Raw genomic sequence first — 14,758 nt, forward strand, 5'->3', positions numbered from 1 at the left:
GGGAGAGACTTGTCTTCTCTGGGTCTACACAGATAAAGAATGTCTTCTTTGTCTCTACTAGAAGGAGAAATATTTAAAGTAAAGGAGAGAGAGAGACTTGTCTCCTCTTCTCTGAAGGAAAAGTGTTGGGGGAGAGACTTGTTTCCTGTTCTCTAAAGGAAAACAGAGAGAAAGAGGGGGAGACTGCTTACCTGATCTGAAGGTGGCAGGAGAGCTGTTTGGCACGCTATGCGTGTGCTGCTGGTCTAGTCTGATGTGTTGAGGTCTCAGGTGGGTCTCTTCCCAGAGGAGGAGCAGGGACAGGGGGCTGGACTACCCAAAGGAGAATACCTGTCCCGCATTTTGGCACCAAATGTTAAAACACGAGCTCTGAATGAAGAGACCCCTGCAAACAGGCTTTGTGTGAACAACATGGCTGTTTATTCACACGGGTGTGGGCAGGCTGAGTCTGAAAAGAGTCAGCAAAAGGGGTGATATAGGAGTTGGTTTTATAGGTTGTGGGGAAAGCAGTGGAAAGTTATAGGAGCTATATTTTAGCGTGGTTTTTTGCAAGCTGGGAGGGGGTCGTAGGGTCTAGAGTCACGAGGTTGGTAAGGTCAGTTACAAAGTCCAATAGCCTTATCAATTGGGGCAGGAATAAGGAACAATAGAGAATGTCTCAAAGTTAAGTAGGCTTCACAGGGGTTGATCATTTCTTCCCCTTTTCATGGTCTTCCAGGTTCTTCAGATTTTCCAGGAACTCATCTGGAGTGTCCATGCAGGTCACAGATGTTAACATGGTGTCCATGGGGCAGTCAGTCAGCCTAAAAGACCTAAGAGGAATGGTGTACAGACAATTGCAAAAACGAATTTTCAAGTTCCATAGAGAGGGCCCATGTACTTTATGCAATACCCAGTGCCTTATATTATACAAATAGAATAGTCAAATTCATATCATAAATTTAACTTCTCTCTCTCTCTCTCTTTTTTGAAGACAGGGTCTCACTCTGACACCGAGGCTGGAATGAGGTGGCACAGACATGGCTCAGTGCAGCCTCAACCTCCTGGGCTCAGATGATCCATCCACCTAAGCATCCTGGGTATGCTACCAGGCCAAGCTAATTTTTTGTAAAGACCTAGTTTCACCGTGTTGCCCAGGGTGGTCTTGAACTACTTGACTAAGAGATCTACCTACCTCAGTTTCCCAACATGTTGGGATTACAGGTCTGAGCCACTGTGCCTGGCCATAAATTTAACTTCTTTGAAATTAATGTGTTAGCAATAGTAAACATTAAACATTTTTTTTGTCTTTCCTTCAATAGCCTACATTTTGTTGTGTCTTTTATATGCAAAACAATGAATAGATTTTTTTTTTTTTGAGATGGAGTCTCTCTGTTGCTTAGGCTCGAATGCAATACCATCATCTCAAATCATTGCATCCTCCGCCTCCTGGGTTCAAGTGATTCTCCTGCCTCAGCCTCCCTAGTAGCTGGGCTTACTGGCATGCACCACCATGCCCAGCTAATTTTTGTATTTTTAGTAGAGACGAGGTTTCACCATGTTGGTCAGGCTGATCTCAAATTCCTGACCTCAGGTGCTCCGCCTGCCTCAGCCTCCCAAAATGCTGGGATTACAGGCGTGAACCATTGTGCCCAGCCACTGTGAACAGATCTTAAGTACACATGCAGTTTGTTGAGTGTTGCCAATTGTGTATACCCTGTAACCACCACATCAAGATGGGGACCAGGATCTTCTTGAATCTGATGTCCTTAGTGTACCATATATGGTAGATACTCAACAAATATGTGATTTTGGTTTTTCTCTGCTGAACAGTCCAGGGGGATTTTTAAGTTAAGTATTAAAAACTTTGATGTTGACACAGGTAAACTAATATGGAAAATTTTAGCTGATGCTGTCCTTTCCTGCCAGAAGCAAAGTTATAAGAGTATTAAAAGGTAAATAATAATCTTAGAGTTTTACTCAAAACTGAAGCACTTTCTCTTCTTTTTCCTCCTGCATCAAGGATAGCCCAAATGAGAAAATAAAAAAAGGGGCATGGAAACAGGGTGGGGAAAAAAAAACAGTTTTTCTCAAGAAAACTTAGACTTGCACCATTGATATGGTTTGGCTGTATGCCCACCCAAATCTCATCTTGAATTGTAACTCCCACAATTCACACATGTTGTGGGAAGAACCCGGTGGGAGGTGGTTGAATTATGTGGGTGGGTCTTTCATGTGCTGTTTTCATGATAGTGAGTAAGTCTCCTGAGATTTGATAGTTTTAAAAATGGGAGTTTCCCTACACAAGCTCTCTCTCTTTTTTTTTCTTTTTGAGGCAGAGTTGTGCTCTGTCGCCCAGGCTGGAGTGCAGTGACACCATCTCAGCTCCCTGCAACCTCTGCCTCTGAGTTCAAGCAATTCTCCTGCCTCAGCCTCCAAGTAGCTGGAATTACAGGTATGCATCGCCATGTTCAGCTAATTTATTGTATTTTTAGTAGAAATGGGGCTTCACCATGTTGGCCAGGCTGGTCTCAAACTCCTAACTACCTCAGCTTCCCAAAGTGCTGGGATTACAGGTGTGAACCACTGCATTTGGCTCACAGTCTCTCTTTTTGTCTGCTGCCATTCATGTAAGATGTGACTTGCTTCTTGCCTTCCACCATGATTATGAGGCTTCTCTAAATTGCCCAGTCTTAGGTACATCTTCATCAATTGCATAAAAATGGACTAATACAGTCAATTGGTACCAGTAGAGTGGGGCACTGCTGAAAAAAGTACCCAAAATGTGGAAGTGACTTTGTAAATGGGTAACAGGCAGAGGCTGGAACAATTTGGAGGACTCAGAAGAAGACAGGAAAATGTGGGAAAGTGTGAAAGTTTCTAGAGACTTGTTAAATGGTTCAAACCAATATGCTGATAATGATATGGACAATAAAGTCCAGGCTGAGGTTGTCTCAGAGGGAAATGAGAAACTTATTGGGAACTGGAGCAAAGGCAACTCTTGTTATGTTTTAGCAAAGAGACCGGTGGTATTTTGCCCTGCCCTAGAAACATGTGGAACTTTGAACTTGAGAGAGATGATTTAGGGTATCTGGCAGAAGAAATTTCTAAGCAGCAAAGCATTCGAGAGGTGATTTGGGTGCTGTTAAAAGCATTCAGTTTTAAAAGAGAAACAGAGACTAAAAGTTCAAAACATTTATAGCTTGACAAGGCAATAGAAAAGAAAATCCCATTTTCTGAGGAGAAATTCAAGCTGACTGCAGAAATTTGCATAAGTAACAAGGAGCAAATATTAATCACCAAGACAATGGGGAAAATGTCTCCAGGTCATGTCAGAGACCTTTGCTGCAGCCCCTCCCATCACAGGCCCAGAGCCTAGGATGAAAAAGTGGTTTCATGGGCTGGGCTCAGGGTCCCTGTGCTGTGTGCAGAGAAGGGACTTGATGTCCTGTGTCCCAGCTGCTCCAGCCATGTGAAAGGCACCAACATAGAGCTTGGGCTGTGGCTTCAGAGGATGGAAGCCTCAAGCACTGGCAGCTTCCATGTGGTGTTGAGCCTATGAGTGCACAAAAGAATTGAGATTTGGGAACCTCTGCCTAGATTTCAGAAGATGTATGGAAACGCCTGAATGACCAGGCAGAAGTTTGCTGTAGGGGCAGGGCCCTCATGGAGAACCTCTGCTAGGGCAGTGCAGAAGGGAAATGTGGGGTGGGAACCCCCACAGAGCATCCCTACTGGAGCATCACCTAGTGGAACTGTGACAAGAGGGCCACCATCCTCCAGATCCCAGAACAATAGATCCTCCAGCAGCTTGTACCACATACCTGGAAAAGCCATAGACACTCAATGCCAGTCCATGAAAGCAGCCAGGATGGAGGCAGTATCTTGCAAAACCACAGAGGTGGAGCTATCCAAGACCATGGGAACATACCTCTTGCAACAGCATGACCTGGAGACTTGGAGTCAAAAGAGATCATTTTGGAGCTTTAAGATTTGACTACCCCACTGGATTTTGAACTTGGGTGGGGCCTGTAGCCCCTTTGTTTTGGCCAATTTCTCCCATTTGGAATGGCTGTATTTACCCAATCCTGTACCCCCATTTTATCTAGGAAGTAACTAACTTGCTTTTGATTTTACAGGCTCAAAAGTGGAAGGGAATTGCCTTGTCTCAGATAAGACTTTGGATTGTGGACTTTTGAGTTAATGCTGAAGTGAGTTAAGACTTTGGGGGACTATTGGTAAGGTGTGATTGGTTTTGAAATATGAGGACATGAGGTTTGGGATGGGCCAGGGGTAGAATGACATGGTTTGGCTCTGTCGCCACCCAAATCTCATCTTGAATTTTAACTCCCACAATTTCCATGTGTCGTGGGAGGAACCCAGTGAGAGGTGATTGAATTATGGGGGCGGGTCTTTCGTTTGCTATTCTCATAGTAGTGAATGAGTCTCACGAGGTCTGACGGTTTTAAAAATGGGAGTTTCTCTCTACAAGCTCTCTTTTTGCCTGCTGTCATTCATGTAAGACATGACTTTTTTCCCCTTGCCTTCTACCTTGATTGTGAGGCTTCCCTAGCCACATGGAACTATAAGTCCAATTAAATCTCTTTCTTTTGTAAATTGCCCAGTCTGGGGTATGTCTTTATCAGCAGCCTGAAAATGAACTAATATAACCACTAATAAAGAGTGAGCTACGGAATGTCAGCAGCTCCCTGATGTTCCCTAATGCCTAATTAAGATGAGCCAACAGAAAATAGTGGACAAGAAACAACCTCAGAGAGTGAAGAGAGCAAAAATGGAAGCCCTTGAAGGAGTTTCCCAGAGAGCACAACTGAAGGCCCAGATACTGCCTAGGAAGGAAATTACTCTTTCTTCCCCATGAGATTTAATATTACTAGAGATCAGTGACCATGGCAAGCTTTCCTTTCTCCCCTTTCCTGATTGGCAGTTTCAGTGTTTTAATCTTGCTTCTATTCCACCTTTGTATATTGGGTAAGATTGGGGCAGTTAACTCTTTTTTTTTTTTTGAGACAAAGTTGCATCCTTGTTGCTCAGGCTGGAGTACAATGGTGCAATCTCAGCTCACTGCAGCCTCCACCTCCTGGGTTCAAGTGATTCTCCTGCCTCAGTCTCCCAAGTAGCTGGGATTAGAGGCATGTGCCACTATGCCTGGCTAATGTTTTGTATTTTTAGTAGAGATGGGGTTTCTCCATGTTGGTCAAGCTTGTCTTGAACTCCTGGGCTCAGGTGATCTGCCTCCCTTGGCCTCCCAAAGTGCTGGGATTACAGACGTGAGCCACCGTGCCCAGCCTCACTTTTAAGATTTTTGATTGCTGGACCATGAGGTGCTATCTGGACCAGATGGAAGGTACACATTTCCCAGGGTTCCTGAACTTTGACCTGGATGCAGAATCTGGATGAAATTTGAGAACTGTATCCCTGGGAAAGATTCACTGTGTTCTGTATATGAGAAAGTGTGATCAATAGTTGGCAATCAAAGAAGTAGACATGGCAGAAAATGTTAATTGCCTAACAAAAATCCATTTCCGTTGCTCTCTTGCAAAGTGTCACTTTTCTTTTTTTGAGACAGTGTCTCACTCTGTCACCCAGGCTAGAGTACAATGGCGTGGTCTTGGCTCACTGCAACCTCCGCCTCCCAGGTTCAACCAATTCTTCTGCCTGGGATTACAGGGACCTGCCACCATGCCCAGCTAATTTTTGTATTTTTGGTAGAGACTGGGTTTCACCATGTTGGCCAGGTTGTCTTCTCAAACTCCTGACCTCATGATCTGCCTGCCTTGGCCTCCCAAAATGCTGGGATTACAGGCATGAGTCACCGCACTTGACTGGAAAGTATCACTTTTAGCTGGTTATGTGGCAACCAAGCTATAAGAGTCCCAGACTTGCTGTTAGATATGGCTCTATGACTAATATTTGATAACTGAGATGTAAGCAGAAGTGTTGTATGGTACTTTGAGGAAGTCTTCCTGAAAAGGAAGTATGTTTTTTGAAATGGATGTGAAATGACTGGGTGATAGCTGTCTTGTATCAGGAGGAGAAAGGCCAGACTCTAGGAATGGCAGAGTGATGTGTGTTTGGGAGTGTAGATCTCTGAAAATTCTGAGAGCCCCTTTTGCCCATACCTTTGCTGACTCATGTGTTATCAAACTTAATGGTCTTTCCAAAAAGATGAAATATGGCATCTTATAGTTTTAATTACCATTTTTCTTTGAGTGACATGGAGAATGTTTTCATATTTAGGAAGCATTGTGTTTCCTTTAGTGCATTTTCTGTTGGCATGTTGGCCTTTTCCATATCGATTTATACGTTCTATTATTTATTTATTTATTTTTGAGACAGAGTCTTGCTCTGTCACCAGGCTGGAGTGCAGTGGCACAATCTTGGCTCAGTGCAACCTCCGCCTCCTGGGTTCAAGCAATTCTTCTGTCTCAGCCTCCTGAAGACCACAGGCATGTGCCACCACACCTGGATAATTTTTTTGTATTTTTAGTAGAGGTGGGGTTTCACCATGTTGGCCAGGATGGTCTCGATCTCTTGACCTAATGATCCGCCCTCCTTGGCCTCCCAAAGTGCTGGGATTACAGGTGTGAACCACTGTGCCTGGCCTATTATTTATTTTTTAAGTAATACAGATGGGGGTCTCAACATGTTGCCCAGGCTGTTCTTGAACTGATTTTATACTTCATCTTTCCATTCTCATTGTCAATCTTTACCCCTATTTTCTTTGACATATTAATTATAGTTATTTTGAAATCTTTCTTGCTAACTTTATTATCTGGATCATCTCTACCTGCTCCCATCTCTTGGCTGTTAGTCACTTAAACTAAAAAAAAATTTTTTTTTAGAGATAGGGTCTTGCTCTGTCATGCAGGCTAGAGTGCAGTGGTACAATCATAGCTCACTGCAGCCTTGAACTCCCAGCTCAAGCGATCCTCCTGCCTCAGTCTCCTTGGTAGCTGGGACTACAGTTGTGTGCCACCATACCTGGCTAATTCTTTTATTTTTTGTTTTTTGTAAATATAGGGACTTGCTATGCTGCCCAGGCTGGTCTCAAACTCTTGTCCCCAAGAAATGCTCTCATCTCAGCCTCCCAGAGTACTGGGATTACAGGGATTAGCCACTGTCCCTGGCTGGCTATTAATAACTTTAACCAATTTCTTGCCTGGTGAATTTTACATGCTAGATGTTACGAATGATATTTTATAGAAACTCTGGATTATGTTAACTCCCTCCAAAAAATGTTATTTTTTTTCTGGCTGGCAATTAAATTATTGACAGATAACTTCAATTCTGATGAAAACTGGATTTAGGCTTTGTTATGGTAGGTTTACTTCAGTTTCGACCTTACTCTTTGGGTGTAGTCCTTACTCCTAGAGGGTAATTTATATTCTTAGGACATGGCATTTTTCTTTGTGACTCATCTGGAAGTCTAGGAATTCACCAGTATCTCTTTACCCTGGCTGGATTAGGACTCCTTTACATTCCTACATTTACACCCTAGCACTGTGTGGCCTGTGAGATTTCTGTTTAGCTCTCCAGCCTCCCAGCAGCTATTCTCTGCTAGACCCTGGGTGTCTTACCCTACAGTCTGGTCATGTGGCCTAGGAAGTCCTCTTCTGTGCAATTCCCTGTTCTGCAGCGCCTGACTTCCAAATCCTAGCCACTGTGGCAGGCTCGAATTCTAGTCTGTCTTTCCTCTGCCCTATGCAAATGCAACTTTCCACTTGGACTCAACTTCTCAAGCAGGGGGGATGTGAAGCTCACTTTGGTTTCTTTCAAAGATATTAACTCTGTTTTAACCGGTGACCAATCCCTGAAAATTGTTTTATGTATTTTGGCCAGTTTATGGTAGGAAAGCTAAGTCTAATACCACGTACTCTGTCATGGCTGAAATGGGAAGTCCAAGACAACTTTCTTTTTTCTTTTTTCGAGACAGATTCTTGTTCTGTTGCCCAGGCTGGAGTGCAGTGGTGTGATCTTGGCTCAGCACAATCTCTGCCTCCTGGGTTCAAGTGTTTCTCCTGCCTTAGCCTCCTGAGTAGCTGGGATTACGGGTATATGCCACCATGCTTGGCTAATTTTAGTATTTTTAGTAGAGACAGTATTTCACCATGTTGGTCAGGCTGGTCTCAAGCTTCTGACTTTATAATCCACCCACCTGGCCTCCCCAAGTGCTGGGATTACAGACCTGAGCCACCATGCCTGGCCTATGTTTTCAATCTCACATTTTTCAATTGAGAGATAGAGTTGACATATATGCTTGACTCGATCTTATTCTTCTTTTGATTTCTTTTTTGGTCATACTTCCTTTCAAGTAAACAGAGGCTCTAATTATAAGTGATGATGTGGATCAGTAGATTATTGGAATTCTCAAATCCTTTGAAGAGAACTCCTATGAGTTTTCATGGAAAAGATCTCCATAGAACTATTAGTTTAATTTTTTTCTTTTCTTTCTTTTTTTTTTGAGACAGAGTTGTCCAAGCTGGAATGCAGTGGCACAATCTCAGCTCACTGCAACCTCTGCCTCCGGGGTTCAAGCAATTCTCTACTTCAGCCTCTGAGTAGCTAGGATTACACTGTACTATGCTCTGCTAATTTTTGTATTTTTTAGTATAAAGGGGGTTTCACCATGTTGGCCAGGCTGGTCTTGAACTCCTGACCTCATGATCTACCTGCCTTGGCCTCCCAGAAGTGCTGGGATTACAGGCATGAGCCACTGCACCTGGCCGTTTAATTTCTTTTTTTTAAAGTATAAGACTTATCTGAAAGGCTGTAGCCGTAGGAAACTTAGTCTATGTGTCACGGGCTATGGTCACTCATATTTGGCTCAGAATAAATCTCCTAAAATATTTTATAGAGTTTGACTCTTTTGGTCAACACCACTAAAACAAATTACTACAGACTGGGTAGCTTAAATGTGAGATTTATTTTCTCACAGTTCTGGAGGCTAGAAGTCCAAGATCAAACCAGTCCAACAGACCTGTTGACAGTTTTAGTTTCTCTTGAAGTGTCTTTCCTTGCCTTGTAGGTGGCCATCTCTCACTGTGTCCTTGCCTGGCCTTTCCAATGGCACATGTATCCTTGGTCATCCTTTCCTGTTTTTTTGTTTTTTTTTTTGAGACAGGGTCTTACCCTGTTGCCCAGGCTGGAGGGCAGTGGCACAATCCTGGCTTGTTGTAGCCTCAACCTCCCAGACCCAAGCTATCCTCCTGCCTCAGCCTCCCAAAATGGGATTACAGATACGAGCCATTGTACCCGGCCCCTTCCCCTTCTTATAAAGGCACCAGTCATATTGGAGCTAGGCACACCCATATAACTTCATTAGCCCTATTACCCTTTTTAAGACCTTATCTTCAAATATAGTCACATTGTGAGGTACTGGGGGTTAGAACTTTAAGAGATAAGTTTTAGGATGATTCTGTTCAGTTTTTAACAGTGATCTTGTGTAATCTCATCTTCTAGAGTGTGAGATGGATCTAGTCGCTTTCTTTTAATGAATCAAATATGGCAAAAGTGATGCTATGCCACTTTTCATATTAGGTTACAAAAGACTTTGACTTCTGTCTGATTCAGTCTCTCTTCCTGGTTCTTACTTGTTTGTTCTGATGCCAGCAAGCTGCCATATTGTGAGTTGCCCTAAGGAGAGAGCTACATAGCCAGGAACAGAGGGTGTCTTTTAGCCAACTGCCAGCAAGGAACAGAGGCCCTCATTCCAACAGCCTATTAGGCATCCTGCCAATAGCCACATGCATGAGCTTGTCATCAGATTCTTCTGCAATTAAAGCTTAAGATGACTGTAGCCTTGGCTGACACCTTGATTGCAGTCTGGTGACAGGCTTTGAGCCAGAGGATACAGGTAAACTCCACTGGCATTTCTGACCCTCAAAACCCATGAGATAATAAATGTTGTTGTTTTAAGCCACTGAGTTTTGGGGTAATTTGTTACACAGCAATAGATAGCTATTACATCCTCATTTTATTATTATTGAGAACAAATAATAGTTATCACTTACAACTGAAGTTGGTCCTTTGAATTCATGGGTTCCACATCCATGGATTCAACCAACCATGCATTGAAAACTACAACAAAAAAACTTCCCCAACAATAAAAAATACAGCAATGAAAAATAATACAATTTTTTTAGGCCCTCAGGCCCCCCAGGTAAAAATTTTAAAAACCCAACAAATTAAAAAGTACAGTATAACAAATATTTCATGGCATTTACATTGTATTTGGTATTATAAGTAATCTAGAGATAATTTTAAGTACCTGGAAGGATAGTATATAGGTTATATGTAAATACTACTCTATTTTATGTAAGGGACTTGAACATCCATGGATTTTGGCACCTAAGGGGATCCTGGGACTAATTCCCCATGGATACTGAGGAATGACTGTATGTATGTATAGCACAATGCTATATTTTTCCATATATTATTTCCTTAGTCTTCACAACATTCTTTAAAAATCCTGTTTACAGACAAGAAAACAAGTTTAAAAGTTATTAGATGTTATGCCCTAGTTCAAATATCTAAAAATGATAGATCAGGGATTTGGACCCATGGGCTAACTCCAGACCTGGCACCAGGAGAGTCTACATAATTTATGGGGCTTTGTGAAAGTCAAAAATATGGGGCTCCTTCTTTGAATGTTAGGAATTTCAAGATGGTGACAGCACAGTATTAAACCATGTTTAGGGTTGAGTACAGGGCTCTGTGTGTCTACACAAGTTGCTTACCCACTAAACTTGCCCTGTCAGCACTCTTACTTGCTATGCAAAATTGCCTCCCATCTATAAGTAGAAAAATATTTCAGACGAGGACCCTAAAGCCAGTTGGTCAAAATGACAGGATCAGGTGTCCTCATTCTAAGCCTACAGTTTATTTCTCTGCATCATACTGCCACTCCAGGGCAGTAAACTACCTGACACCTTACCTGGGCTTGAAAATCCTGCTAGATCTTCTCACTGATGGACTCTTTAGCCATGTTGCTAGAACACTGATGCCCTTTCTGCTTGAATGGCCATATTCTAACACATTTTCTACAGAGTACACATTGCCTGCATAGGGAAGGGGCACACAGCACCAGGGAGTGCTGCACCCAATTCCAATATCATCTGGTGAGCTTTTCGCTATCTAGGCAACTGTTTCCTTGATGGCATCCTGTCAGTAAAGGCAGGATGGCAGATGACAGTAAAGAGTTAACACAGCAGGCCTGGGTTGTCCAAACACCACAAGTTCCAAATGTCTTTAGGACTGGACCTTGACTACCTGCTGATAAGCTCTAAGCCCTTGGAAAATCCCACCATAAGAGTTTATTTGTATACCTGAGGCCATGGACCATTCCAGGAATCATATATTAACAATGTAATTTAAGATGAACACCTGTTTTTGTTGTTGTATTTTGCCTGAGAGCCTAGGCCACTGCCTTATCAATTTGACCTCTGAGGGCAACTAAAGACTTAAATCATTAAGGTCAGTCATGTAGCTGCTCCATAAACGCCCTGGATACACATCTTTGGGTGAGCTTTTCTAGTTGGCAACACTTTACATCTATTGTCACACATCATTGCTGGGAGAATTTAGCACTGTCTGTGCAACTCTACCGGGAGAGGACAACTGGAATCTTATACCTGGTTTGTGCCCTTTGTTAATAATGACTGAGATGTTTTTTTTCCAGAATTAATGAAAGACATAGAACCTCAGATTCAGGAAATTCCTTTGCTGATTTTAAACTCTATCCTAGCCATGTGGGCCTCTCCTCAGGATAATTCACAGCATGGCAGCTTGCTTGCCTCCAAACAAGCAAGGAAAAAGAGCCAGAGAGAAAGAGAGGAAGAGATTTAGCAAGACAGAAGTCCATTACAGTCTTTTGTAACCTAATATCCAAAGTGGTATATCACTTTTGCCATATTTGATTTATTAGAAGCAAGCGACTAGATCCATTCCACACTCAAAACGAGGGAATTACATAAGGTCATTTTCTTGTGAAGATGAGAATGATGCCTTCCAAGCTCTTTAAATGTTGGACTGGAAACTGGAAGTCCTCATTACACTACAAAATTAATACACATAAACTTCTTTGTCTTGTTACAGCAATATGGATTCTGAGTGGACTCCTCCAGTTTTCAACAATGGGAGAAATATTTGTTATGATGAGCAAAACAAAACACAAGAATGCAACGTTTATATTTGTAATCTGATTTTTTAAGCCCTGAATTCAGAGCTTCAAATGTAATCTAATCTTAACATGCTTCTTTAAAAACCACAGAAATAAAACTAGAAGGAAGTATTACCAAAGATTAACAATAAATAAATATTGATCTTATTCATGGTATATTGGAGGACATTCCCTCCCTCCCTCCCTCCATCCCTCCCTCCCTCCCTCCCTCCCTCCTTCCCTCCCTCTCTCCCTCCCTCCCTCCCTCCCTCTCTCCCTCCCTCTCTTCTTCTTTCTTTCTTCTTTCACCTGAGGCCCCCATCTTTCTTTGGCAGTCATGATTTCTTCCTGTATTTACCTCTGTTCTCCCCATCTCATGCCAACTTTCATTGTCTTTGGTAAACTTTCTCAGACCTGCTGCTCACAAAGCTTAGATGGTTTCACACTGCCTGGCTGTCATGTTCAATCCCACATAACACCATCGTTTCCCAACCTGTCCTCATAACCCCATTCTCCACTGTGGTACCTCATCGCAGGCTGTGCTCAAGCTTGAGTTTTTCATATCCCCAGAGCACTCATTCCTCTGCATCATGACCCTCACTCTTTCCCGGGTTTGGGAGGCCCTCTCCTTATCTCTGCTGACTGAAATCTTACTTGTCTTTATGACCTGCTCCAGTGTGACATACTCATGAGGTCATCTGTGATTCTTGCTCTATCCTCCGCCTCAGGCAAATAAAATATTCTTTTCTCTACATTCCCATTATTCTTTTTCTTTATTACTAATATGCCAGGCAGTCTCCTATTTGAAGTACAGTTATTCTCATGCATGCTTATTTCATCCACAAATTTCCAATTTTCCCCAAAGATCAAAACTACTATTGTCATCTCTGTGTCTTCAAAGTGCCAGGCAGGTGGTGCTGTCATTGATGAATTTAATTAGCATAGCACTTAATGGTTTACACAGTACTTTAACAAACATCTGTTCTCTCATCTGCCCCAGCCAACTCTCACAAGTAGGCTGTGCAGGTATTATTGGAATTACATAGATGAAGCCACTGGGGTGCCAAGAGCTTAGGTGCCAATTGGCAGGGACAGTAACAATTGGATGCCTGCAATAGGCCAGGCACTGTTTATTTCATTTAATCTTCATATCAGCCATATGGGGTGGGTATTGTCATCTATACTTTACGATTGGGGAAACTGAGGCCCAGGGACACTCAGAATAACTTTCCTAATATCCTAACTAGAATGTGACAGAATGGGGGGTCAGAGCCAGTCTGTCTAAAAACCTACCTTTTTCCACTGAGGGGTACTCTGTTACTCTAATTTGTCATTGACGATAATTAAATATGATTAGCAAGTGTGGCTTCTCTTTAACGTTTAGTTTACACCCCTTGAGGCAAATACAGGTGTCTGATAAGCTGGGGCCTATGGACTTTGGAAGCATCTCCCCAGGACCTCGGTGTCCAGCAGGGGGAGCGGGAGAGCAGCATCTGTCTGGTAAGAGGTCTGAGTTCCTGTCCTGGTGCTCCTGGCTTTACTGTCTTAATATCTCAGTTGGCTTTTGGCTGGTAGTTCAAATTCAGAGGTTTTGCCATTGTTTCCCCTTTGCTACGAGGATAGCCTCTGCCATTACTGTTGACCTGTCTTAGAAGGTGCAGGAATTGATGTCACAGAGAAACGCTGTCCTTGGATCTCTGTGCTTCATAGGGCAAACAGAATGAGAAGCCGCATGGGTTAAGAAGCCCACTTGAGAAAACATGGTAGGACTAGAGTGTGTGTTGTCTTGTCTTTTCTGGAACAAGGCCAAGCATAAATAAAAACAGGATATGGGAGACCGTAGTGGGGAGACTGGGCCCCTAAAAGGTAGAGTGTAGAAAGCAGATGGTGGAGGTGGGACACGGGAGGGGCATGAAAGGCTCAGGAGGCAAGTGGTGAGGCTGTGAGGGTCCAGGCATGTGGTGATGGACTGAGTGACTGAGCAAGTGATACTACATGCCTTGGGAGCTGGTGGGTCATGTTTGGCCTTCAGAGATGACATTGAAGCAGAGATGGCAGGGATACAATTGTGGTTGAAAGCTAAAACTAGCTGGGTAAGGACGCAACAATGTACAAAGCTCAGAACTGTGGCTGGAATTGGGCTTTGAGGCAGGGAGCTGAAATTCTGGAAAGATAAACTGGGACTTGGCTTTGAGCTTGTCGGGAAGGCGTTAGGGGAATGCTTATGGAATGGAGGAGGGGATGTACTCTACTCATAACCCTGAGAAGGCAGACTGATGCTGGCCAAGCACCTGCAGTGAATGCCTAAGGAGGATGGTGCTAGAACAGACTGTGACTTGGCAGAACTTGCTACAGGAGTCCTGCACCTCTCTTTTCCAGGTGCCCATCCACAGTGCCTTCTGAATCCCAGTTCCCCATACTCTTTCTCCTGTGGTGGGCCTGCAACCAGTTCTGTTCTAGAATTATTTGCTTAGTGAAATGACATATTGTACTTGGATGGTAGGGGTGGCGGCACTAAGTTTTGGTAGATGACATATTATACTTGGATGGTAGGGGTGGCGGCAGTAAGTTTTGGAATTAAAAATTCTTCTAGAGCCAAGA

General features: G+C 43.1%; 1 protein-coding gene and 1 long non-coding RNA gene across 5 annotated transcripts in view; one reads left to right on the forward strand and one right to left on the reverse strand.

The window, feature by feature from the left end:
- Window positions 1-397: 397 nt before the first annotated feature.
- On the reverse strand, window positions 398-12,794 carry LOC118143661 (uncharacterized). The gene is made up of 2 exons (XR_013523928.1): window positions 12,684-12,794; window positions 398-3,935 (listed from the first exon to the last, which is right to left on the reverse strand). It is a non-coding gene; the product is annotated as an uncharacterized LOC118143661 (long non-coding RNA).
- The window catches only part of LOC118143664 (uncharacterized), a 215,908-nt gene continuing 202,963 nt past the window's right edge, over window positions 1,814-14,758 (forward strand). For all 4 annotated transcript variants that reach the window (XM_078342574.1, XM_078342576.1, XM_078342575.1 and 1 more), the window contains exons 1-2: window positions 1,814-2,434; window positions 4,119-4,190. In XM_078342574.1, the coding sequence (XP_078198700.1) occupies window positions 4,183-4,190 (8 nt within the window). In that variant the 5' untranslated portion in view covers window positions 1,814-2,434; window positions 4,119-4,182. The remainder of the gene's footprint in view (window positions 2,435-4,118; window positions 4,191-14,758) is intronic.

The sequence above is a fragment of the Callithrix jacchus genome, chromosome 11, assembly GCF_049354715.1.
Source record: "Callithrix jacchus isolate 240 chromosome 11, calJac240_pri, whole genome shotgun sequence".
NCBI lineage: Eukaryota > Metazoa > Chordata > Mammalia > Primates > Cebidae > Callithrix > Callithrix jacchus.